The sequence below is a fragment of the Mya arenaria genome, chromosome 6 (assembly GCF_026914265.1).
Source record: "Mya arenaria isolate MELC-2E11 chromosome 6, ASM2691426v1".
NCBI lineage: Eukaryota > Metazoa > Mollusca > Bivalvia > Myida > Myidae > Mya > Mya arenaria.
Genome location: NC_069127.1, coordinates 48,085,354 through 48,111,267, shown reverse-complemented (window position 1 = coordinate 48,111,267; position 25,914 = coordinate 48,085,354). Strand labels below are relative to the sequence as shown.

The 25,914-nt window shown below is 37.9% G+C and overlaps 1 protein-coding gene across 4 annotated transcripts in view; it reads right to left on the bottom strand.

Moving 5' to 3' along the window:
- Window positions 1–2,781: 2,781 nt before the first annotated feature.
- The window catches only part of LOC128239195 (neurogenic locus notch homolog protein 2-like), a 63,676-nt gene continuing 40,543 nt past the window's right edge, over window positions 2,782–25,914 (bottom strand). For 2 of the 4 annotated variants that reach the window (XM_052955712.1, XM_052955715.1), the window contains 8 exons: window positions 14,680–14,821; window positions 14,404–14,532; window positions 10,463–10,573; window positions 6,294–6,323; window positions 5,899–5,990; window positions 5,621–5,774; window positions 5,390–5,472; window positions 2,782–4,787 (listed from right to left, as the gene is read on the bottom strand). In XM_052955712.1, the coding sequence (XP_052811672.1) occupies window positions 3,921–4,787; window positions 5,390–5,472; window positions 5,621–5,774; window positions 5,899–5,990; window positions 6,294–6,323; window positions 10,463–10,573; window positions 14,404–14,532; window positions 14,680–14,821 (1,608 nt within the window). In that variant the 3' untranslated portion in view covers window positions 2,782–3,920. The remainder of the gene's footprint in view (window positions 4,788–5,389; window positions 5,473–5,620; window positions 5,775–5,898; window positions 5,991–6,293; window positions 6,324–10,462; window positions 10,574–14,403; window positions 14,533–14,679; window positions 14,822–25,914) is intronic. The other 2 variants (XM_052955713.1, XM_052955714.1) reach the window with 2 other exon arrangements.

Below are 25,914 nucleotides of genomic sequence, written 5' to 3'. Positions count from 1 at the left end.
TATTCAAAAATATTCTGAAAGTGGCTTCGTGAATAGTACAAATTGCACCAGTATCTGGGGCGGACCCAGGAAATGACGTTAGAGGGTGCGGGGCGTCGGGGCACACTCTTTTGACATTTGCTCCTTCCTCGGAACAGAAATTTAAGGGTCGGCAGCGATGCAAAAGTCGAATTTTAAATGTTTTAAAACATCAACTTCTAATTATTTTTTTCGATTCAATATTTAACAAACATGACTCATATATCCGATGCTACATGAAAAACTGTAATTAGGAGTTGAGCATTTATTACGAAAGTATATTTTATCAGATTTCCAGCCAAAAAGCATTTACGTTTTCCCGGAAATGTCTTAATACAAAATGAATATGTTTGTGAGTCAAAGTTATTAGAACTGCCCAATCAACAATGTATTGTGGCTTTGTGTTGATTGCATTTACGTTTTCCCGGAAATGTCTTAATATAAAAAGAATATGTGTGTGAGTCAAATTTGTCGGAACTGCCAAATCAACAATGTCTTGTGGCTTTGTGTTGATTGCAGTTATTTTAAAATAGATATATGCATTTTTGTAACTTGAAAATGAATTTCATCCACGAAATTTCATTATTTTTCTGAATAACTTTATCATTTGACAAAATATCATCGAGATCTCTGAAGGCATTGTTGAATAGGTAGTCTGGGGCACTTTGACATACAAACGAAGTACTAATGTCGATAGACCTTTCCGTAATAATGCGAATGCTTTTTTATCCAAAACTGTAAAAATATTTTTTTTTGTAAAATTTGTTTTACTTCTTACTAACCCAAAACATGTTGCCAAGAATAAATGTTTCACTCCCAAAAACGATCGTTCCTCAAAGCTAAATTAAACATGCATTTTATAAACGTTTTAGTTTTTGACCTTCCCCACTCACTTGTGCATCGCTGTCGGCCCTTAAATGGTTTAAAATGTTCGCGGGGGGATCTACTCCCCCGGAAATTTTAACAATTTCTATTCCGAAATGAAGCATTTGAAGCGTATTTTATTTCATTTTTTCCTCCCATATTTACATAAAATTTATTAAACACATTATTTTAAAGGTTGGTGCGGGGCGCCCCGCCCTGAATTCGCTTAGTGGGTTTTACAGGTTGTGATTGGTTGGAAGTTTATGTCAATGATTTGCAACGCGTTCTTAGAGAACAAATTATTCAAATCAATTTTGTTTTGTAGACTCTGTTAGACGTTTCCAATCACGTCTCTGCAGGCTCTGTAAGACTTGTTGCTCAAGTACAAGTCACCTAGAGCTATCTTATTTGTAGAAACTAGCATCAATATATGTCTCCTTTTTCTCGTTCTTTGTCATGATGACCCAAGAAATACGATCACAGTAACTTTCTTGCCTAAAGTAAAAAGAAGGTTGTTGTGGCAGACTGTGTTGCTTTGACACCTGAGATTTTTTAAGAAGATATATTGATTTCCGGTCTTTAAGTGCTCAGAAGATGATACGTTTTCTTTGATAACCACAAAACTTTCAACAGCAGGCACAATAAATATAATTCAAAACGTATAGCCGTTGCTAACTATATTTGTATTTCTACATTTACCGTCTGCTCATATGAAAATGAATTGTATAAAATGAACAATTGTCTTCGAAATAATTATGTCACTGTCTCTATCGCTCCCTGTTAGTACACAACTTTCATGAGTAACATTTTATTGTTCACAATTTTGACATTTGTGATCCCGTGAGTTTTTATTTTTTACAATGGTTTGTAAAAATAGATTAAACATGTAATGCTATGATGCTATGAAACCCAGGTTCTCAACATTTTTGTAAATGTTTTTACATTGATGTAAAGGTAGGTTTTGGACAAAGTGATGGATAAGAATACATATGGAGAAGGCGAACTTTAAAAGGTGTGTTTGCTGCCTAAAGATAACGCATGAGTACATTGTACCTTAATGTACGCTTAAGCGTTTCTCTGTTATTTGACCAAAGACACACAATGTCATGATGAAAATGTCTGTTAATGTAAGTAATTTTTGATTCCTATATGCACGAAGAAGAAACAGTCAAGAAAAACTACAAGTAATTTTGAACCATGACCTTTATATATGACCTTGACCTTTAACCTACAGACATGAGTATAGTCATGGAAAACATTTGTGTCTTGTTATTTTCAAATCTCTAGGTGCATGGCCGAGTAACAGAACGGATAAACCAAAATACGAGCAATGATCCTAAAGTGTGACCCTGACCTTTGACTTGCAGATACTAGCTCTTGCAGGTGACAAATTGTCTAGTCAAGGTGAAATTTTGTGCCATTTTTTTCAAATAGTTTTATGTATGGCCAGGTTATAATCCGGACAAGCCGAAATACAATATGATTTCACCCTTAAATGCAAACATTGACCTTTGACCTACAGCCATAGGTCTTCAATAGGACGCATTGTCTAGTCATTTGTGCCAATTTTAAAATCTTTATATGCATGACGAGGTTACAGCCTGGACAATCCAAATAAAAAGGCTTTTCGACCTATTCACTTTAAGTGTGACCTTGACCTTTGACGTATAGACCTAAGTATTGTATGAGAAACACCGTCTTGTCATGGAGAATATTTGAGCCAAGTTATTTTAAAATCCCTTGATACATGGCCAGCTGACAGCACGAACACGAATTGTTAACGCCGCCCACCCATCATCCCACCGACATACCCTAATCTGATAACCTAGTTCTATTTGATCTTTTGGCACGGTTACTCAGTCAGAAATGATTCTAAATAAATAACAAAAACAATTGATTAACCAATATCTTAAAAATATAACAGTATTTGTAAATACATCACACAACAACATAAAGTAAAAATCCTGGTTTATATATATAAATATTGCAAATTATGAGACTTGATGACATATCGATAATACTGACATTAAGACGTGAACTGTAAATTATAGCAAAACAATCCTCAAATAACAGTAAATAATCCCATTTCCTTAACTTTTCATTAGTAAATAATCCCATTTCCTTAACTTTTCATTAGTAAATAATCCCATTTTCTTAACTTTTCATTAGTAAATAATCCCATTTCCCTTAACTTTTCATTAGTAAATAATCCCATTTCCTTTAACTTTTCATTAGTAAATAATCCCATTTCCTTTAACTTTTCATTAGTAAATAATCCCATTTCCCTTAACTTTTCATTAGTAAATAATCCCATTTCCCTTAACTTTTCATTAGTAAATAATCCCATTTCCCTTAACTTTTCATTAGTAAATAATCCCATTTCCTTAACTTTTCATTAGTAAATAATCCCATTTCCTTAACTTTTCATTAGTAAATAATCCCATTTCCTTACCTTTTATTAGTTTCTGTATGTAGAATCATGAACGTTCAAATCAATGATATTGTGTTAGTTTGCATTTAGCACTGTAACTTGGTGTTCAATAGATATATAGGTATTAGAAAGTTCATCATTGATACACGTATCAGCATTAACCTAAATGATCCAAGTAGAACTGATTTAATGAAGAAGCGCCTCCATGCTTACATCTCTCAGAAACAGATGACAATGTGGTTTACGTACTAAATATAATATATGAAATGGACTGTTGTATAGAAAACACTATTAATATACATGTTATTTGTAAGTGAACGCGCCTGTAAACATATATAATAAGATGTTCCTTAAAATACACTAAACGAACGTGCGTACCTAGTGTTAAAGACAATATTTAGTAAGAGAAATAAGTACATTGTCAAAGTGTTACTAACCTATGCATATAAATTCTGACTTTGGCACACAAATAACAATAAATGAGAAAATAACTATATATAAACAGCTTTTATAGAATGTACAAATACATTTGAAAACAACAATTCTAACAAAATTATAAGTAAATCTTTCGCAAAACAGTGTTACAACAAGTCATATCTCAGAAGGTTTATTCATACGTATTTCTGTCGCCAAGAGAAGAGATGTCCAGCTGTTGAGACGGTCGCCTTACAGTTCTTGGTCTTGGAGTTACTTGAGGATCATGAGGTGCAAACTGATCCCCGCTTGAATGCCTCGAGTAGATCGACTGACCCGCTGGCTGTCCTGATACACCTACCGAGGTCCGTCGAAACAGTGGCCCAAAAGTACCACTTGAGCTCAGCTCGGAATTCGTCGAAAAGCCCATGTTTGGCGGAGGGTGGACTCCGGAATGGTAACTTCCCGTGGAAGGATCAATGCTCTGAGCCCAAGCGCCAGGGTTGCTTGTGCCAGACTGTGAAAACATACCTTGTCTCGATGGTAATCGCAGACTTTTTGGTAGATCCTCGGCTTCAACAAAATCTTTAGGAGCGGGTCCTGTAACCTGGGGAGCCTGAACAGGAGGGAGACGACCTGGCGGACCGGGCGGAGGATGCATTGTGATGAAGCCGTTTATACTAGCGCCGTCGGCTAGCGGCACGCCATCCGCGCCCACAGATGACTTTCTGAACGACGGCAGCCCACCTGGACCCAACGGTACAACTTGGGGTTGATAAGTGTGGAAATTTTCGGTCGGTCTGAAAACCCCCTGCTGGCCGGAAAAATCATCCCCTGAATGGAAACGAGATATTGCGGCTATAGAATTTTTAATCTTTCTGTTCCTGCTCTTTTTCTTCTTTTTCTTCTTGTCCATGTCTGATAGGTCTTCATTAAGATTGTGTGAGGGTATGGCTGTGACTTTATCCATTTCTAAAGCTCTGGAGAAGCGGGTATTGCCGACGGCGTCACTGCCCCTAGGTGTACGCAGAGACTGAATCAGTTCCTCCATCTTCTGACGCTGAAAGAGCACGAATGTTTTTTCTTAGATTGAACACAGCGTATTATTGTCATTTGCTCATTAACATCGAACATTCAGAACTTACTGAGGAGTCAATAAATGACCCAATTACATAATTCATGTTCATGTTTCACTGATTTAGTTAGTCATAATACTGGAATGTGTCTTATTTACTTTGTTAAACGATGTCATAATGACAGAGTAATGTCTTATGAAATATATGTATGCGTGATGGAAGACACGTAAAATAGAAAGCAGTGATTTTTTGGAATTATTTTTACGCCTGTGCCTTGCAAATTGGGAAAAAAGTTTGGAAAAATACAAAATCAGGCCAAAAAGCTAATATAATGGTAAATATACATGATCTATTTTTTATGCAAACATTATGCTGTAACAGAGTAAGTATTGTCAAGTTTATACTTCAAGAAATTCATTGCTTTTTTTAATTTATTAACGTAATCTACATTAATCAAATTGGGAAAAAAATATAACATTTTGGGAAAAATCGACATTTTTTTCGCAAGGGGAAACAGCCTTTAAAAAGCAGTAAATTGCACCAAAAAAAATCACTGGAAAGTATACAAAGTGCAAATAAGTCATACCGTGGATTTCCCTTTCTTATTCTTTTCTCTTTTCTGAACCTCGTCCAGTGCACCGTGCCATCGTTGTTGGACAGGAGGTTTACCTTTGATGGAAAAAACATGGTGAATATCGGCACAGTGTATTAAACAAACATACTATTTGGTAGACGATTTAAATGCTAAAAACTTTAATAAACTGTAACTTTTAAAGTTCATTTTATGAAAAGAAACATGTGCTTAAAGCTTCCGTACTTGTTATGGGTGGCAGTGTCGTTCTTGAGGGTAGGTCTGTATTCTCCCGGCGGAACTTCTCGTTGGCTGGCGTAACAGCCATGGTCTTCGTTGTCGCTGCAAACTTTGTATTAGCTGGAGAAGTGTCAGCGATGAGGTCCGGTTTAGCCACAACCTACGACCATTGAACATAACCAGGTGTGGCAGCTTGATATGTCTGATTTTGATTTTGACTAATTAATTCAGTTAATTCTGTAAATAACATCAGAACGAAATGACAGTTATTGGTGTCTACTTACAGGTTTACATATCTTGTCCTTTAGACAAAACCAAGCAATTACGAGGAGTCCGACCAGCAGCAGCAGGCAGATAGTGATAACAATCCACATCACTGAAACAATCGTTTGTAGAAAAACTTAAACACTTTTCTAACAATTTCATCAAACTGAAAGCTATAGGCCACTTACCTTTGTTTGTTTAGGGGTATAACACCATCGAAAGCTGCATTTTCAACTAAATTTGGTCTTACACCGAAATTGAACAAACAACCCCCTTTCTTCAAATGAGTGTGTAATTTAGTCATTTCAATAACAATGTTAATCCGCACAACTTGTTTGCCATTTTCTTAAATGTTTCAGCTTTAAATCAATAAACTGCTATGTTTTACCGTCACGAAGCACTATTAGCAACTTACTTGTGTTACTTTGTGGATCGTCAGTTTTTACTGTAACACAAACATGTTATGTAATACAAACAAAAATCAATTAATATTTTCATGGCGTCAATTGTAAGATTTTAAATTAATGCCAGTTGTTTTTCCTAACAGTTGTAATTCATTTCAATTGATACTCAAACATGGATAAGATAGTATGCAGGGTTTCATATCAAGCAATATTAAAATTACCTGCATAGCCCATGAGGCCGAACAAAAGAACACAGCGTTTTTCTTCACAAACTCTATTATTTTAATAAGTTTAATTACATGTGTGAGTGTTTCACAGCCTGATGCAAACCAGTAACAAAGTTATAAAACAAAACACCAACAAAACCGTAGCCCTAACGCGAATATAGGCGCGTAACTTCAACAAAACCGTAGCCCTAACGCAAATATAGATAGGTGCGTCACTTCAACAAAACCGTAGGCCTGACGCGAATATAGGTTCGTAACTTCAACAAAACCGTAGCCCTGACGCGAATATAGGTTCGTAACTTCAACAAAACCGTAGCCCTGACGCGAATATAGGTTCGTAACTTCAGCAAAACCCTAGCCCTAACGCAAATATAGGTGCGTATCTTTAATAAAACCCTAGCCCTAACGCGAATATAGGCGCGTTACTTTAACAAAACCCTAGCCCTAACGCGAATAAAGGCGCGTAACTTTAACAAAACCGTAGCCCTAACGCGAATATAGGCGCGTAACTTTAACAAAACCGTAGCCCTAACGCGAAAATAGGTGCATCACTTCAGCAAAAACCGTAGCCCAAACGCAAATATAGGTGCGTAGATTTAACAAAACCGTAGCCCTAACGCGAATAAAGGTGATTAACAAAACCGTAGCCCTAACTTGAATATAGGCGCGTAACTTAACAAACCGTAGCCCTAACGCGAATATGGGCGCGTAACTTTAACAAAACCGTAGCCCTAACGCGAATATAGGTGCGTCACTTCAGCAAAAACCGTAGTCCAAACGCAAATATAGGTGCGTAGATTAAACAAAACCGTAGCCCTAACGCGAATAAAGGTGATTAACAAAACCGTAGCCCTAACTTGAATATAGGCGCGTAACTTAACAAACCGTAGCCCTAACGCGAATATGGGCGCGTAACTTTAACAAAACCGCAGCCCTGACGCGAATATATGTACGTAACTTCAACAAAACCGTAGCCCTAACGCGAATATAGGCGCGTAACTTTAACAAAACCGTAGCCCTGACGCAAATATAGGTGAGTTCCATCAATAAAACCGTAGCTCTAATGCGAATATAGGCGCGTAATTTCAACAAAACCGTAGCCCTTACGCGAATATAGGTGATTAACAAAACTGTACATCTGACGCGAATATAAGTGATTAACAAAACTGTACATCTGACGCGAATATAGGTGCGTTCCATCAATAAAACCGGAGCCCTCATGCGAATATAGGCGCGTAACTTTAACAAAACCCTAGCCCTAACGCGAATGTAGGTGCGTTATTTTAACAAAACCTTGGTACTAACGCGAATATAGGTGCGTATCTTTAATAAAACCGTAGCCCTAACGCGAATATAGGCGCGTAACTTAAAAAACCGTAGCCCTAACGTAAATATTGGCGCGTAAATTTAACAAAACCTTGCCCTGACGCGAATATAGGCGCGTAACTTTAACAAAACCGTAGCCCTGCCGCGAAAATAAGTGCGTAACTTCAACAAAACCGTAGCCCTAACGCGAATATAGGTGCGTAACTTCAACAAAACCGTAGCCCTGACGCGAATATAGGTGCGTAACTTCAACAAAACCGTAGCCCTGACGCGAATATAAGTGCGTATCTTCAACAAAACCGTAGTCCTAACGCGAATATAGGTGCGTCACTTCAACAAAACCGTAGCCCTAACGCGAAAATAGGTGCATCACTTCAGCAAAACCGTAGCCCTAACGCGAATATAGGTGCGTCATTTCAGCAAAACCATAGCCCTAACGCGAATATAGGTGCGTAGATTTAACAAAACCGTAGTCCTAACGCGAATATAGGTGCGTAGATTTCAGCAAAACCTTAGTCCTAACGTGAATATATAGCTATGTTCACTTGAAACACACATACAAGTATACGGGAAACAGCCACTAGTGTTTTTAGAACTTCACATTCATGGCATACGTTTAAATTTCCATAATCACCACAGTATCAATTGTAAAGGCTTCTTTCCGGAAGTATGATTAGACACGTGTGGGTTTCTTTCAAGAAGAATTTATCTCATAATTATTACTAGGAATTAAGGCATAAACTATTTAATTGCAATGAATGCCATGAATTTGAAATGGCAAAACAAGAAACCGACATCGTTATGAACACTATGTGCTAATAGTGCAGCCATGATTACCGACATCGTAATAAACACTATGTGCTAGTAGTGCAGCCATGATTACCAACATCGTTATGAACACTATGTGCTAGAAGTGCAGCCATGATTACCGACATCTTAGTGAACACTATGTGCTAGAAGTGCAGCCATGATTACCGACATCGTAATGAACACTATGTGCTAGAAGTGCAGCCATGATTACCGACATCGTAATGAACACTTTGTGCTAGAAGTACAGCTATAATTTCCGACATTGTGATGAACACTTTGTGCTAGAAGTGCAGCCATGATTACCGAGATAGTGATGAACACTTTGTGCTTGAAGTGCACCCATGATTACAGACATTGTGATGAACACAATGTGCTAGAAATGCTGCCATGATTACATATATCGTGATGAACACTATTGTGCTAGAAGTTCAGCCTTGATTACCGACATCGTAATGAACATTGTGTGCTAGAAATGCAGCCATGATTACCGACATCGTAATTAATACAGTGTGCTAGAGATGTAGCCATGATCACCGACATCGTAATGAACATTGGGTGCTTGAAGTGCAGCAATGATTACCAACATCGTTATGAACACTGTGTGCTTGTAGTGCAGTCATGGTTACCGACATCGTTATGAACACTATGTGCTAGTAGAGCAGCCATGATTACCGACAGTGCGATAAACACTGTGTGCTATTACCGACATCGTAATGAACACTGTGTGCTTGTAGTGCAGTCATGGTTACCGACATCGTTATGAACACTATGTGCTAGAAGTGCAGCCATGGCTACCGACATTGTAATGAACACTATGTGCTAGTAGAGCAGCCATGATTACCGACAGTGCGATGAACACTGTATGCTATTACTGACATCGTAATGAACACTATATGCTAGAAGTACAGCCATGATTACCGACATCGTAATGAACACTATGTGCTCAAAGTGCAGACATGATTACCAACATTGTGATGAACACTATATGCTAGAAGTACAGCCATGATTACCGACATCGTAATGAACACTGTGTGCTAGAAGTACAGCCATGATTACCCAAATCGTGATGAACAATATGTGCTATAAGTACAGCCATGATTACCGACATCGTAATGAACAATATGTGCTAGAAGTACAGCCATGATTACGAACATTGTGATGGACACTATATGCTAGAAGTACAGCCATGATTACTGACATCGTAATGAACACTATGTGCTAAAAGTGCAGACATGATTACCAACATTGTGATGAACACTATATGCTAGAAGTACAGCCATGATTACCGACATCGTAATGAACACTGTGTGCTAGAAGTACAGCCATGATTACCAACATCGTGATGAACACTATGTGCTATAAGTGCAGTCATGATTGCCGACATTGTGATGAACACTGTGTGCTAGAAGTGCAGCCATGATTACAGACATTGTGATGAACACTTTGTGCTAGAAGTGCAGCCATGATTACCGACATTGTGATGAACACTATGTGCTATAAGTGCAGTCATGATTGCCGACATTGTGATGAACACTGTGTGCTAGAAGTGCAGCCATGATTATAGACATTGTGATGAACACTATGTGCTAGAAGTGCAGCCATGATTACCGACATTGTGATGAACACTATGTGCTAGAAGTACAGCCATTATTACCGACATCGTTATGAACAATATGTGCTAGAAGTACAGCCATGATTCATAAGACAAAGACAAGGGGAAAAGCAAGCTTCAAACTGCCAATACTCACACCAAGCGCAAGTAAAGCACAAGTACGGCGTTAAATGTTATTGTGCCCATTTATGCGTGACTTAAATACCACAAATCTCTCCATCCTCCGAGTATCCGGCTCGACATACACAAATGCTGTTTTCACAAATCAGATATTCTTCCACACACGTCGAGTTAACACATGCTCCCTGGAAACGACCTAATGTCATAGCATATATTAACATTGCTGTAAATGTAGTTATCTATTTTCTCTTCCTTCATGATCAGTAACTATGTGTAAAGCCAGAGCTAATGGGGCGTTGACAGTTTCGAAGTCTTTAAGTGTAGTCTATGCTTTCGATAGATTTATGCTCGATAGATTTTTTTCAAAATCAGTCTGTGTTTGACCATATTGTCTTGAAGTATTACTTGTTTACGCTCATGTCTTTAAGTATTACGTGTTTAACCATTATGTCTTTACTTTAAGTATTACGTGTTTTACCGTCATGTCTTTAAGCATTCCGTGGTTGACTGTCATGTCGTCAAGAATTCCGTGTTTTACCGTCATGTCGTCAAGCATTTCGTGTTTAACAGTCATCTCGTCAAGCGTTTCGTGTTTTACCGCCATGTTGTCAAGCATTCCGTGTTTTACCGTCATGCATTCAAGCACTCCGTGTTTTACCGTCATGCATTCAAGCACTCTGTGTTTTACCGTCATGTATTCAAGCACTCCGTGTTTTACCGCCATGTTGTCAAGCATTCCGTGTTTTACCGTCATGTTTTCACGCACTCCGTGTCTTACCGTCATGTATTCACGCACTCCGTGTCTTACCGTCATGTATTCACGCACTCCGTGTCTTACCGTCATGTTTTCAAGCACTGCTTGTTTTACCGTCATGTTTTCCAATCACATTTGTGCCCTAAACGTATAGTTATGAATGTCGTACAAATACATGTATAGAAGGGTACATAGAAACAGTTAACGCTTATAACAATGGTCGTAAACCTGATTTATAACTTTTGTTAAAAGAAGAAGTGGTATACCAATATGTCAAGCGTACCTCAAACTAATATAGATGCCTGCGAAGTAATTATTAATTATGTATTAAAACGTGTTTAAAGTGACACTCGTATTCAGAATCAATACATACACATGTATAACACACATAATATTTGAGTGATAAACCTCTAACAACTTGCTAAAAAATGCATTTAGGGAAAATACAAATAACTGGTAACACAAGATTGTTACCGTGTATTTAATAGCTGAAAACGCACAAATATTAAATGATTGGTGAGTGCTTAAAGATTTGCTGTGATAAACTATCATCGCATAAGCGCCCTCTCATAAGGTAGAAATACCTGACTCGGCTGCGGAATTTATCGGGTTCGCCTTCAGCTCACTCAATGAATTCCTCTGCTTTGCCAGATAAACTTCCTCCATCCAGGGCACTAACCTAGTATTCTCTAAATACTCTCTACAGAATAGTTAAGGATATATATATATATATATAATTAAATAGACAAGGTAAAATAGTCCAGAAATCCCAAATATAAATTGCTGCCATAAACATTGTCAAAAAAATCCTTAATAATTGACAAAACCTAATAACGTTTACACTGCCAGAAGGGTTGTAGACCAAGCTACAAGAAATATAACCTTAACGCTAGTTCTTGCTGCAATTCGAACAAAAACGGACGAAATGCCCAGATTCAGCACTGAAAACGCGGATAAGGAAACAGTGAAGAGGTTAAAAACAACGAAAGATTCCCCCTTACAGCACGTTAAACACGTTGAAATATCAGCCCTACTTACTCGATGAATAAGACGCGTATTTATCTGAATTATGTGTTTTTGTGGTCGCGGTAATTCTTCTTATATAATATAATGGTATTTTTTCAGAATTATAATTTTATTGAGATGTCATATTAATACTGTTAGCAATATCAAAGGACTGAATGGCCATAGTTAGTGTCCAAGCTAAGTGAAGGACACTACTGGTTAAGAAATATGTCCACGAAGCATTTTTCAAGGGCTATGAATATGTACACGATTAAAAACTGTACATAATTCTGAAGCTGCAAAATGTACATGAATACACCGAAATTACGTCAGAAGCTGAAGACTATTTACCAAATACAACAAACATATTTCAAGACCTAAAAACAGTGTGCATGAATACACCTCACATATTTCAAGACCTAATAACTGTGTACAGGAATACACCTAACATATTTCAAGACCTAATAAATGTGTACAGGAATACATCATAGTTCAAGAACAAACGAATGTGTACAGGAATACATCTAACATATTTCAAGACCTAATAAATGTGTACAGGAAAACATCTAACATATTTCAAGACCTAATAACAGTGTACAGGAATACACCTCACATATGCCAAGAGCTAATAATTGTGTACAGGAATACACCTAACACATTTCAAGACATAATAACTGTGAACAGGAATACGCCTAACATATTTCAAGACCTAATAACTGTGTACAGGAATACACCTTATACATTTAAAGAGCTAATAACTGTGTACAGGAACACACCTTACATATATCTCAAGACCTAATAACTGTGTACATGAATACACTAAACATATTTCAAGAGATAACGAATGTGTACAGGATTACACCTTACATATTTGAAGACCTAATAAATGTGTACAGGAATACACCTTACATATTTGAAGACCTAATAAATGTGTACAGGAATACACCAAACATATTTCATGAGCTAACGAATGTGTACAGGAATACACCAAACATATTTCATGAGCTAACGAATGTGTACAGGAATACACCTAACATATTTCAAGAGCTAACGAATGTGTACAGGAATACACCAAACATATTTCATGAGCTAATGAACGTGTACAGGAATACACCTAAAATATTTCAAGAGCTAACGAATGTGTACAGTTATTAATATAACATAATTTATATATCTCATGTGGCATTCACAGACAGAATTTGTCTGCTAAAAGGTAAACTCAAAAGATTCACTATTAAAAAGGTTATATATTATCTGACCGATGAGATGAAATATATGTTGTATACTTCCGCTATTAGCTTTCTGTTGTCATATTTGGGGCAAAGGCAATGGTTCAAATGTAAATAAAATAAACATTCTTCATCTTGTGGAATGTTGCACGAGTTAAAATGGCTAACAATAACAGATAGATGTAACTATCATACTGCCGTACTTGTATATACATGTTTGTAAAACCATGCATGATATGGTACCAACATACAAGTCAGATCTTTTAAAATGATGAATACTATACTCTAAGATCAGTTAAAAAAGGACCGTATTTGCAATATGTTGCCAAAAACAAATTATCTCCAGGATTCCTTTTCATATGCACAGTACTGAATGAAATACCCATAGAAGTAAAATATGTCCATAAATTGGCAACGGTCAAATTTAAGTTAGTATAAAACTTTCCTTTTGGATAAACATTTAAACATTCTAGTTAAGACTTGAAATCCAACTGAATTTATTTAAACGATTTGTTAAAACGTTATATTCATTATTATATTTATCAATTACAAATGCATTGTAAAATAAATTGAGTGTTTGTCGGTCTGTGCTTGAAATTCGCTAGAATGATACATGTGTTTACCACGGTATTCATTACTGCTTCATATGATGATTTATTTTTATCCTTTTTGTTATTTGAATGATAGTACACTTGTGTGAATTGAATTCTCGTGTTTAACATAATTAACATGTTTAATTATTCATTAAGGCTTTATATGAACAGAACAGAACAGAACAGATATTGTTATATGACTTGTTGTTTATCGTTTTTGATGCTATTTGAATAATAGTATGCATACATGTGTGAATTGTGTAAAGCTGTCATTATGTTTTGTTTTAGAAGGCCATTGTGAAAATATGATGTTTTATAGTTGACACTGTAATTAAGACATAATGTGTTACCTTCTTAAAATAAAGATGTTATTATTATTATTATATATATTATTATTATATACGAATTAACAGTGTGTATCAAATCAGATGAAATGTTTGCAAACCTGGTGGTGGTGGTGGTGGTGGTGGTGGTGGCGGCGGTTCAGTTGTCGTGTCACAGCTGTCGGGTTCAGATAGAGTTATAGACGAGGATTTACTGCCACACGCTACTTGTATTGAAACGTTCTCATCACCTGACAAAGGATGAAAGCCGTACAATCATGCTCAAGGTTTCAATAAATTATAACAACACATAGTTTAAAATATGAATAGCATTTAAAACAACAACAACAACAACAGAAAGAGGACATGACGATTATCAAATCTTACAAATAGCGTACCTTCAAACTTAAGAGAGAACGAGCCATTGTTTGCCACAAATTCAACTTTCAAATATCCGGAAGCCGTGGTGAATACTGGGTCTTTGTTACAATCCGTCTGGTTACCATTTAAGATAAGGATAGGTGAACACGTGCCGCCTCCCTGTTTAAGAAGACGAGTTTCGTTTTGTTTATTTCACGTATTAAAAGAGTAAAGCATTTATTATTATGTTTTTAGTAGTAATAGCAGTAGTAGTAGCAGTAGCAGTAGCAGTAGTGTTTTATTATTATTATTATTATTATTATTATTATTATTACAAATTACTTTGTGGTGGCAAGCTGTGTCCGCAATAAAAATTAATTGTTGCAATTAACATCCGATATCCATAATCAGGAAGAGCAGGGAAAACACCGAAGCTAATATTTTTTGAAAATATGGGTAGTTATGAAATTCATAAAAAGCAATTGAATTTAGTTGTTGACTGATATAGATAGGTTTGGTAAGCATTGTGTAGGCATGATTATATGAAATGGTTAACCTTAAATGATAATGGTAAACACTAAAAAGGCAATCCAGACAGCTATGTGGTCAGTGGTGATTTGAGGTGACCCATATTCACAAATGTTTAAGACAACATGTAGACAAATATTCTGACCAAGTTTCATAAAAAATGACAAAAATTAATATATTTTTATGACCGTGAAATTCTTTCTCCTAAGATTTGACCTAGTGACCTTAATTTTGTCTGGGGATGACCCATCTTAAAGAACTTTAAAGATATTATGCAAACAAATTTTCTGACCAAGTTTCATAAAGATTTGACAAAAATTGTTGAATTTATGACGTGAAAAGATTTTCCTAAGATTTGACCTAGTGACCTAGAATTTGACCCGGGATGACCGATAAAAAATAAGCAAGATATTATGCAGACAAATATTTTGACCAAGTTTCATCAAGATATGAAAAAAGAAATATTGAATTATGACGTGGAAATATTTTTTTCCTAAGATTTGACCTTGTGATCTAGATTTTGACCCGGGTTGACCTTATTAAAAATATGCAAGATATAATGCAGACAAGTATTCTGACCATGTTTCACATCAAGATTTGATAAAAAAAAATTGTTAAATTTATTACCGTGAAATATTTCTTCTAAAGATTTGACTAGTGACCTAGTTTTTGACCCGAAATGATCCATATTCATATATATTTAAGATAACATGCCGACAAATAGTCTGACCAAGTTTGATAACCATTGGATAAAAACTCTTGATTTTTTTACATAAAATGAAAACTTTAACGCAGAATTGTTAACGTGCGTTATATGCGATATGATTAAATCGTTTCCGCCGTAATGTTGCCCTTGTTCCGGTTGCATTTGTCTGTTTGTTTTTTACCAATTTAAGGTAATTTTAGCCGCCAAAACATTCTGGTAGTGTAAAATATTTTACCTATTTATCTCTTTTTCTACGAGTTTAGATCGCTTTTCTCGATGAGGCTACTTATATTTCTAAACGTCTCTTTTTCGTCGATAGAAAACACACAATGAAAGTGACAAAAACCGTTTTCTTGAAAAAAAAATAAATGAATATTGATAGCCTCATATAAGAATCAACCGGAAATGTTTCGGAAATTTCTCATAAATATAAAGACGTGTTCTTTCTTTTGTGACTGTTTGCAGTATAAGTATTGATATGCGATTGCCATTGAAGATTTTTGTTGTTGCTTGAACATCGCATTGATGACATCTGTGACATTTGTGACTATGTCAACAATTAAATGTGTGCTATGTAAAAAAGATAGATGCGTGAATATAATTGACGCAATTCAGGGACATAATTCAGGGGGTTCCGCTTTCATAACAAAGCTACACATGTATGAAGATAGAATGTTGATGAACTCATTTATGAAGAACACTATAAACACGTGTCAAATTGAAAACAAAAATCCAAATGTGTTTTATTAAAGAATTATCATAACGCTAGTCTGCGAACTACGTGAACTTATTTGTCAATAAGAGGAAAGTTATATGATATGTGTATTATGTTAAAGTGACTCGCTGGTGTTTTTGGACAAAAAATAGTTTTCCCGGCAATGCAACTGAAAACACTTATTGTATCATTATTTTACTCTATGATATCGACATTGCAGAAAAAAATACAGTTATAGCATAAAAAAATATTTTGGATTCAGTGGGGTTCGAACCTAAGCCGGTAAAGTCAAGACAAAAATAGAAAACAGTCAACTAGTCCACACGGCCATTGGGACACCAAAATAGTGGATATGTTGACCTCTTAACGATGCATTGATAACATCACGTGATAATGGCAATCAACTAATCATAAAACACCACAGCCGTAATTATTTTTCAATCGCGTTATTGCGATATTTGAGCAAATATCAACATTTGCTGAAGGGTGTAGTATTTTTGTTTTAACACTCCTATGACTTTATTTCGTAATTAAAAAGGTGCATTTTACAAACCATGAGCGAGTTACTTTAACCTTTCTTGTCGATAAATGAGAAACAAATGAATATCATACGACAATGAATTAAAGTCGTAAAGAACACGCTGTGTCAGAATGACATTAAAAAAACAATCCTTCTGTAAGTGCGTCTAGGAAGCCATTGCTGTGGTATTGTTCTAGGATAAAATGGTATTAGTTTGTTGTTCGGGTAATTGATTTCACGTGGAAGAAGATTGGTGTTTTTATTTTGGCCTCAAGGTCGCGGTGCCAAAGAAGAAGATTGGTTTGCAATCGGATCGTTCCCGCAGTTCCATTGCATCCAGCTTCATTTGATACATGAAAACTATAAACCAAATCTCCGAGAACACTTGGGTATACACTGAATTAAAATTACCTTAAATCGAATTATTTGGTTATGTACAGTAGAGCCCATGAAAAGCTGTTATTCTTAATAATATTCTTCTGAATTTGTTTCAAAACTTTATATATACATGTAGTTCATTTATGCAGTTTTCTAAGTTATATTTGAAGGCGCTAAACTGACATGGTCAAAAAGTGAATGAACCTTTCCAACTTTAGATCAGAAAGTCATTATTTTAAACTAAGACAATGATTCAAAACGTTATTGTCGCGCTACTGCCTGGTAAGGCCCGGTCACACCGCAAGAACTTTGCTGGAGCGTTCCTGGAGCGGTGAAAAAAAATCATCACCGCTCGTTACCGTTCACCAGAAGTTGACCCCCGTTAAGGCAACGCCGTATACGCTCGGCCACCGCTTATGGTCCTTCCTACCGCTCCGAAAGTTTTGAGCTGCACAAAATATTGCGAGCGGTGAGGAGCGGGCAATTTTCCGCTCCGGCAAAGTTCACCACCGTTCAAACAACGCCCAGTCAAAGTTTGGCACCGCTAGACGCAAGTTCGTGGACGCTTGGGTCCGCTAGGCCAACGCAGAAATCTTGAACGCTGGACCACCGCTGCTTCGCCAGCTTTGCCAGGGCGGTGATTAAACGTTGCACAAACTTTGGTGGAGCGGTTGTAAGCGTTTTACGAGCTGACACGGGATTGCTGGAACGGTGTCGGGCGTTGAAGCAGCGATCCATTGCGGTGATGAACTTTGGTTTGGCGTTGGTATGGAGGTGTCGCAGCGGGACCAGAATAAACCAACGCTCGCTACCGCTCTCTACCGTTAAGCCAACGCTATAGCAACGCCGGCTTCAGCGGTGCACCGCTAAGGCAACGCCCTTGTTTTCGACTTTTTTCCCTTTTTGTGCGCGGTGACGAGCGTTGTTGAAATTCGGTCCCCTCTCCCTACCGTTCAAGGAACGCTCCAACAAAGTTCGGGCGGTGTGACCGGGCCTGTACCAACTTGTTAACATGGAATGCGTATATCAGTTTGCTGCATAGGGTGATAATACAGCAACAAACATACTCGGAAACATTTATAAAGGTGTCCATGGATAAGGAATCACGTGACTTCAATAGGGTTCCCACCATGATGGATCACCACGGACCTGTGGTGAACCACGTGAGAACAACTTTACAGTCACGTGATTCCTCACCGTGCACGTACGACACATGTCCATATTGAAACCGATATTCACGTGAGCAAACAAGCGTGCGTAAACTGTTTAAACCGATAACAAGTATGTAAATGTTTTATCTTATACAAATGCCGTTGATCTCAAAATTATGTTTGTTCTTTTCTAAGTGATAGCACATAGTTAGCTCATATTTTTATTTGTATAGCAATGACCTTTAGTACGCATAGACTGCTACATTAATACTAGTGACCGACAGTGGCATTAGCTCAAGATTTGCATCCAATTATGACTAATATAAATGCGTATGATTAAGAAGATATTTCTATCGAAAACGTGAATACGTATTACAGTTCAGTGACAATCTGGGTCAAACACGGGTTTTTTTTTACTTACACAACATATCTTAATAAAGTTTATTATATGATCGGCATAGATTCATTCTTCAACAATAACCATTGACACATACGGAATGTACTGCATACTTTTCGTTGAAAAAATCTTTAATATTGCCCCTACATTGAGAACTCATGTATAGTGTGGTGTTTTACAGTGCAGTAAGTATCATCTGATTTATATTTCTTTAAAGCTGCACTCTCACAGATTGAACGTTTTGACAACTTTTTTTATTTTTTGTCTTAGAACGAGCCAATTTCTGCGAAATTCCATAGAAACCAGTTATATAAGACTGCTGACAAAAAATTAGATCGAAGTTTTTTTATATTTAAATTCAAATTTGATGTTTTATGCATTTTTCTTAAACGGTTTAAGCCGTAAAACATTAATTTCCGAACGGAAATATGAAAATCTGCGATCTGATCTTTTGTCAGCAATCTTTTATCATTGGTTTGCAGATATTTACGCAAAAAATTGCTCTTTCCAAGACAAAAAAATAAAAAAAGTTGTAAAAATGGTATATCTGTGAGAGTGCAGCTTTAAAGAGTGGATGGGTTTAATTATGCTAACGAAATGTAAAAGAAATGCGACTTTCAAAGTTATGGAAGCCAGAAGTAGGTTTAATTAAGTGTTACAACCACTAGTTTACTTCTCCATGTACATAAGAGTGTCATGACACCGCCTACATCGACGATAAGGAAGCCAACTCCACCCTATATCTCGACGATGTGACCACTACACCAGCCCCGTATCCCGACGGTGGGGTCAGCACCCCCACCCCATATCCCGACGATGTGGCCACCACACCCACCCTTTATCCCGCCGATCTGGCAACTATATCCGCACCAATTTCTCGACGATGTGGCCACAACACTCGCCCCATTTCCCGAAGATCTGGCCACTAACCCCACCCCGTATCCCGACGATGTGACCACTACACCCACCCCGTATCCCGACGGTGTGGTCACCACACCCACCGCATATCCCAATGATATGGCCACCACACCAACTCCATATCCCGAAGATCTGGAAACTACACCCACTCCAATATCCCGACGATGTGACCACCACACCCGCCCCATATCCCGACGATGTGACCACTACACCCGACCCATATCCCGACGATGTAACCACCTCACCCACCCCATATCCCGACGATGTGACCACTACACCCGCCCCATATCCCGACGATGTAACCACCACACCCGCTCCATATCCCGACGATGTAACCACCACACCCTACCCGTATCCCGAAAATGTGACCACTACACCCACTCCATATCCTGACGATGTGACCACCACACCCACCCCGTATCCCGACGATGTAACCACCACACCCGCCCCATATCCCGACGATGTAACCACCACACCCGCCCCATATCCCGACGATGTAACCACCACACCCGACCCATATCCCGACGATGTGACCACTACACCCACCCCAATATCCCGACGATGTGGTCGAAATACCAACCCCATATCCCGACGATGTGACCACTACAACCGCCCCATATCCCGACGATGTAACCACCACACCCGCCCCATATCCCGACGATGTAACCACCACACCCACCCCGTATCCCGACGATACGGCCACCACACCCGCCACATATCCCGACGATGTGACCACCACAACCGCCCCATATCCCGACGATGTAACCACCACACCCGACCCATATCCCGACGATGTTACCACTACACCCACCCCAATATCCCGACGATGTGGTCGAAATACCAACCCCATATCCCGACGATGTGACCACTACAACCGCCCCATATCCCGACGATGTAACCACCACACCCGCCCCATATCCCGACGATGTAACCACCACACCCACCCCGTATCCCGACGATGTAACCACCACACCCACCCCGTATCCCGACGATGTAACCACCACAACCGCCCCATATCCCGACGATGTAACCACCACACCCGCCCCATATCCCGACGATGTAACCACCACACCCGACCCATATCCCGACGATGTGACCACTACACCCACCCCAATATCCCGACGATGTGGTCGAAATACCAACCCCATATCCCGACGATGTGACCACTACAACCGCCCCATATCCCGACGATGTAACCACCACACCCGCCCTATATCCCGACAATGTGACTACCCCACTCGCCCCATATCCCAAGGATGTGACCACAACACCCACCCCATATCCCAAGGATGTGACCACAACACCCACCCCATATCCCGACGGTGTTGCCACTACACCCGCCCCATTTCCCGACGATGTGTACAGGAATACACCAAACATATTTCAAGACCTAATAAATGTATAGAGGAATACATCATATTTCAAGAACTAACGAATTTGTACAGGAATACATTTAACATACGTCAAGACTAAATGAGAACAGGAATATACCTAACATATCTCTAGAGCTAAAAAGTGTGTACAGGAATACACCTAACATATTTCAAGACATAATCAATGTGTACAGGAATACACCTTACATATTTCAAAACCCTAATAAATGTAAACAGGAACACACCTAATATATTCCAGGACCTAATAAGTGTGAACATGAATACACTTAAAATAGTTCAAGAACCAACGAATGTGTACAGGAATACACATATTTCAAGAGCTAACGAATGTACACAGGCGATGTGGCCACCACACCCGTCCCATATCCCGACGATGTGGCCACAACAACCGCACCGTATCCCGACGGTGTGGCCACCACACCCGTCCCATATCCAGACGATGTGACCACCTCACCCGCCCCGTATCCCGACGGTGTGAACACCTCACCCGCCCCGTATCCCGACGATGTGACCACCTCACCCGCCCCGTATCCCGACGGTGTGAACACCTCACCCGCCCCATATCCCGACGATGTAACCACCTAACCCGCCCCATATCCCGACGGCGCGGTCACCACACCCGCCCCATATCCAGACGATGTGACCACCTCACCCGCTCCGTATCCTGACGCATGGTCCCCACACCCGCCCCATATCCCGACGGCGTTGTCACCACACCCGCCCCATATCCAGACGATGTGACCACCTCACCCGCCCCATATCCCGACGGCGTGGTCACCACACCCGCCCCATATCCAGACGATGTGACCACCACATCCACCCCATACCCCGACGGCGTGGTCACCACACCCGCCCCATATCCCGACGATGAGACCACCGCACCCGCCCCGTATCCCGACGGCGTGGTCACCACACCCGCCCTATATCCAGACGATGTGACCACCACAACCGCCCCGTATCCCGACGATGTGGCCTCAATACACACCCCTTATCCCGACCATGTGAAAACCACACTCACCAAATATCCTAATGATGTGAGTACCCGTAGCCCGGTGACAAATCATCCATTGACATATGCAAAATTACTAACACTGTAATACGCTTATTTAACATTGTTTTAAAATGAATGTTGATGTACCTTATCTTGAAAGTTGCATTCACTATTGAACAAAGTTATAATGTTAATAAACGAAGTTATAATGTTAATAAACAACGTTATAATGTTAATAAAAAAATGTTGAATGTTATTCCGATCGTTTGCAATAATACAATGGAAACTACTTGTACAGGACAAACCCAATATGCAAACATCGAACAATAACCACGTTCAGGGGCCGAATGTGTAACTGTCTCAATACAGCTAACAACACAAGGAAGATATGCATTAAAATATATTCATTTAATAATAAAATTTGAGGTTAGTTAATGTTCATTTTTTCGAAGCATTGAAAAGTAATGAAATAAATCATAAAGGGTATAAACAAGTGTAAAACAGTCAACGTTTGCTTCACGTTCTGGTGTAATAAGGACTTAAACAAACTATAGAGACAAGTTGATTTTATGCTATCTAGTGGTGAATAAAGATTTATCAGTGAAATAAAAATTATATCTCCGCTCTCTCACAGGGCTTGGACACCAATTCAACGACGTCATGTCGGAAATGACGCTACGTTCGCGCTTTTTAGAATTGCAACAATTAACTAATTCATCTCATGTCCTTTTCGGGCATAGAAAAATGTTTGTTGCAGTGTAAGATCGCAATATGACCAACTCGGAAAATATAGCTTTTAGTGCTCACTCGGTGAAATATATAAATATCTTACACTGACAAAAATAATTATCTTCTATGTTTACTCAGGTATAAACGCGATTAAAGCATCAAAATGAACTATTGGTGCAGTGTTCGAAAGTCATTAAGATTGATGTCAAGGCGAATATTTATTGTCGTAATTATTTTCTTTGCATATTAACTATTAAGAGGCAGCTTCGTATCTTAAAAGGGTCAAAAGGGTCGACACAGGATTGTTTAAGTTCCTTTTACTATTACAATACGACTATGTTGTGCCAATGTAAAGTTCCTGGAATAATGTAATCCGGAGCCCGGAAAATAAACATTTCTGTATAAGCGAAATTCATAAAGTATTTGATTTGTTTTACGGGTATGGTTTGAGTATTAAATAACTAAACTAGTAGATCATAACTTGATACAAAAACGTTATATTCTTGATGGTTTTCTACTTTTTCTAAAGATTAATGTACTTGACATCCCTGGTCTGAAATGTAACTAATATATAATGGTTTCACCAATAGGGTTGGTTAAAATGGATAATTCCGTTTTGGTCACGTGATGTTAGGGTATAAAACCAGCGAAAGGCATAGTAATGGTTAGTTCATGTCTCGACGCCGATGGGAGAACATCACGTTAATATAAAGGGAAGTATCTTTTTGTACTGTTTAGGGCGGGTTCTGAACTATTGGGGGCTAGAAGAATTAAAGTGAAGCATTGCGCTACAGCTTCTAGTTTCCAGGTTCGGACATCCGTGTGGTCTCTTTTTAGCCTCTTAGTAAGCCTGGATCATTGCGATACAGACGGAACAGGGTCAATGGTGTCATTCCCCGTACAAGCTATACAATTAGGACTTCGGGTTTCACTGATGTATTGTGAGATTGGTTTATAAGCGTTCTGTATGCTGGTCCTGCATAGGTGTTGTAGTGATTTTGTTTGTACGTTCTTGGTTTTAGGATAATAAAACTTTGATTCTTGGACCATATTAATAAATTTAAATCATTTGGTTTTGTAATCAATCATTGTTAATTGCGTGTATATATTACTGATTTCATATTTAATTTTTGGGACAATGCAGTCCATGAATAGGTTTGTAATTTAATTTGAGCTAGCTAAGGAAGAAACTTTACATTAATTCAGCTTAAGCGGATCTTGATATTTTAGAAGAATAATACCAAACAAGGAACCTTAAAATGAACAAAACTAAAACGAAGGTTCTTGTTATTATTTATAAAGTCTTCATTTTTGCATCAGGACTCATCACTGGAACTCTTCAATCAATTTACATATTGAGGAATAGTTTTAAACTCAGGTGGATCACTTTGTCTACCAAAACGCTGTTTGGTCAAGCATATAAGGCAATATTTAAATTAAGAAAATACTTGAATATATTCACTAATATTACATCTGAACATAAACCTTTTTACATAACCTTGTTAGACGGGTTTGGCTACATATTTCGGAAGTTTAGGGATTTGCAAAACGAATGCCAAATGAAAGAATACAAACTCAGTTCAGAAAATATGTATTTTCGGTTAGAAGTACTACATAAACGAATGTGTTTATGCAGAGACTTGCAGACTGGATTTATCGTCGCATTGTTATATCAATATAATTAAATACTTGTTTAAAGTCTAAATGTGCCAAATGATAAATTCGTTAGAATCTATTGAAATGTAATGCTTAGTGATAGGCCGTAGATGTGAACACTATAGAAAGTAATTTGGGTTCTACCATGTGTATATCGCACAAGGTGTAGGAGATAGTTTTATGTCATTTATCAGGCAAAACATAAGAGACGTCTTTATTCAAAATTTGAAAAGGAGATTTCGGACAAGAGCGTTATTTTATAGAAATGTATTTCATTTTCAATTTCAACCTTACCCTTGTGTGTTAATGTACAGTATTTCAGAACTGCTTTAAATCAGCTGAGAATATCATCACATAGTCTTTATATAGAAGTAAATAGGTGGAATAAAACAGTTTATGAACAAAGAATTTGCACAATTTTAATGGATACAAAAATGAATGTAATTTCTTGGTTGAATGCAACCTATAAGGATATAAACTAAATATATTCCACGAGTTTATCGAACTTGTCCAAATATGTATCAAATGATAGAAATGTGTGTTACAGAAATTATTTTAATGTTAAAGAATATCTCTCCTCTCTTTTTTGTATAGGGAGCATTTGATTAGAAAGAATTTCATCACTTAGTTCTTTATGAATTGTTAATTTCCATACTAAGCAAAGAGAATATGTCTTGTTGAGATTTATACGGAGAATGACCATCACTAAGTCATTAGGTAATACTAGTAACTTTAAATATCTGATTGTTTCTGCCTATACATGTATGCTTATAATATGCATGCTGTCAAATGAATTTCAATGGCAGCCGCCTTTCAAATGTTAAATAACTTAATAACCATGAACATAATTTTTCGTTGATGTCGATGTAATGCTTATGTTCTTAAATAGATTTGTGATCTGTTCTGTTGTATTCTACGAAAGAAATCTTATATTATTTTTTTGGGAAAATCCGTTTTTTGCATTTTTCCGGAAGTCTTTTGACAATAGGAATATGTGTTTTGTGTTCAATTTTCAAGACCATTTTTCAACAATGCAAATGTCAGAGGTTTCTTGGCGATGTAGATATTGTATAAAGTACAAGAAATATTGCCTTAAAATTACTTCCAGGTTACAAAGTGCAAATATATTTATTAAGATAGATACAGGCAAATTTATACCACAACGCCACACTATTCTTTGTTCCATAACT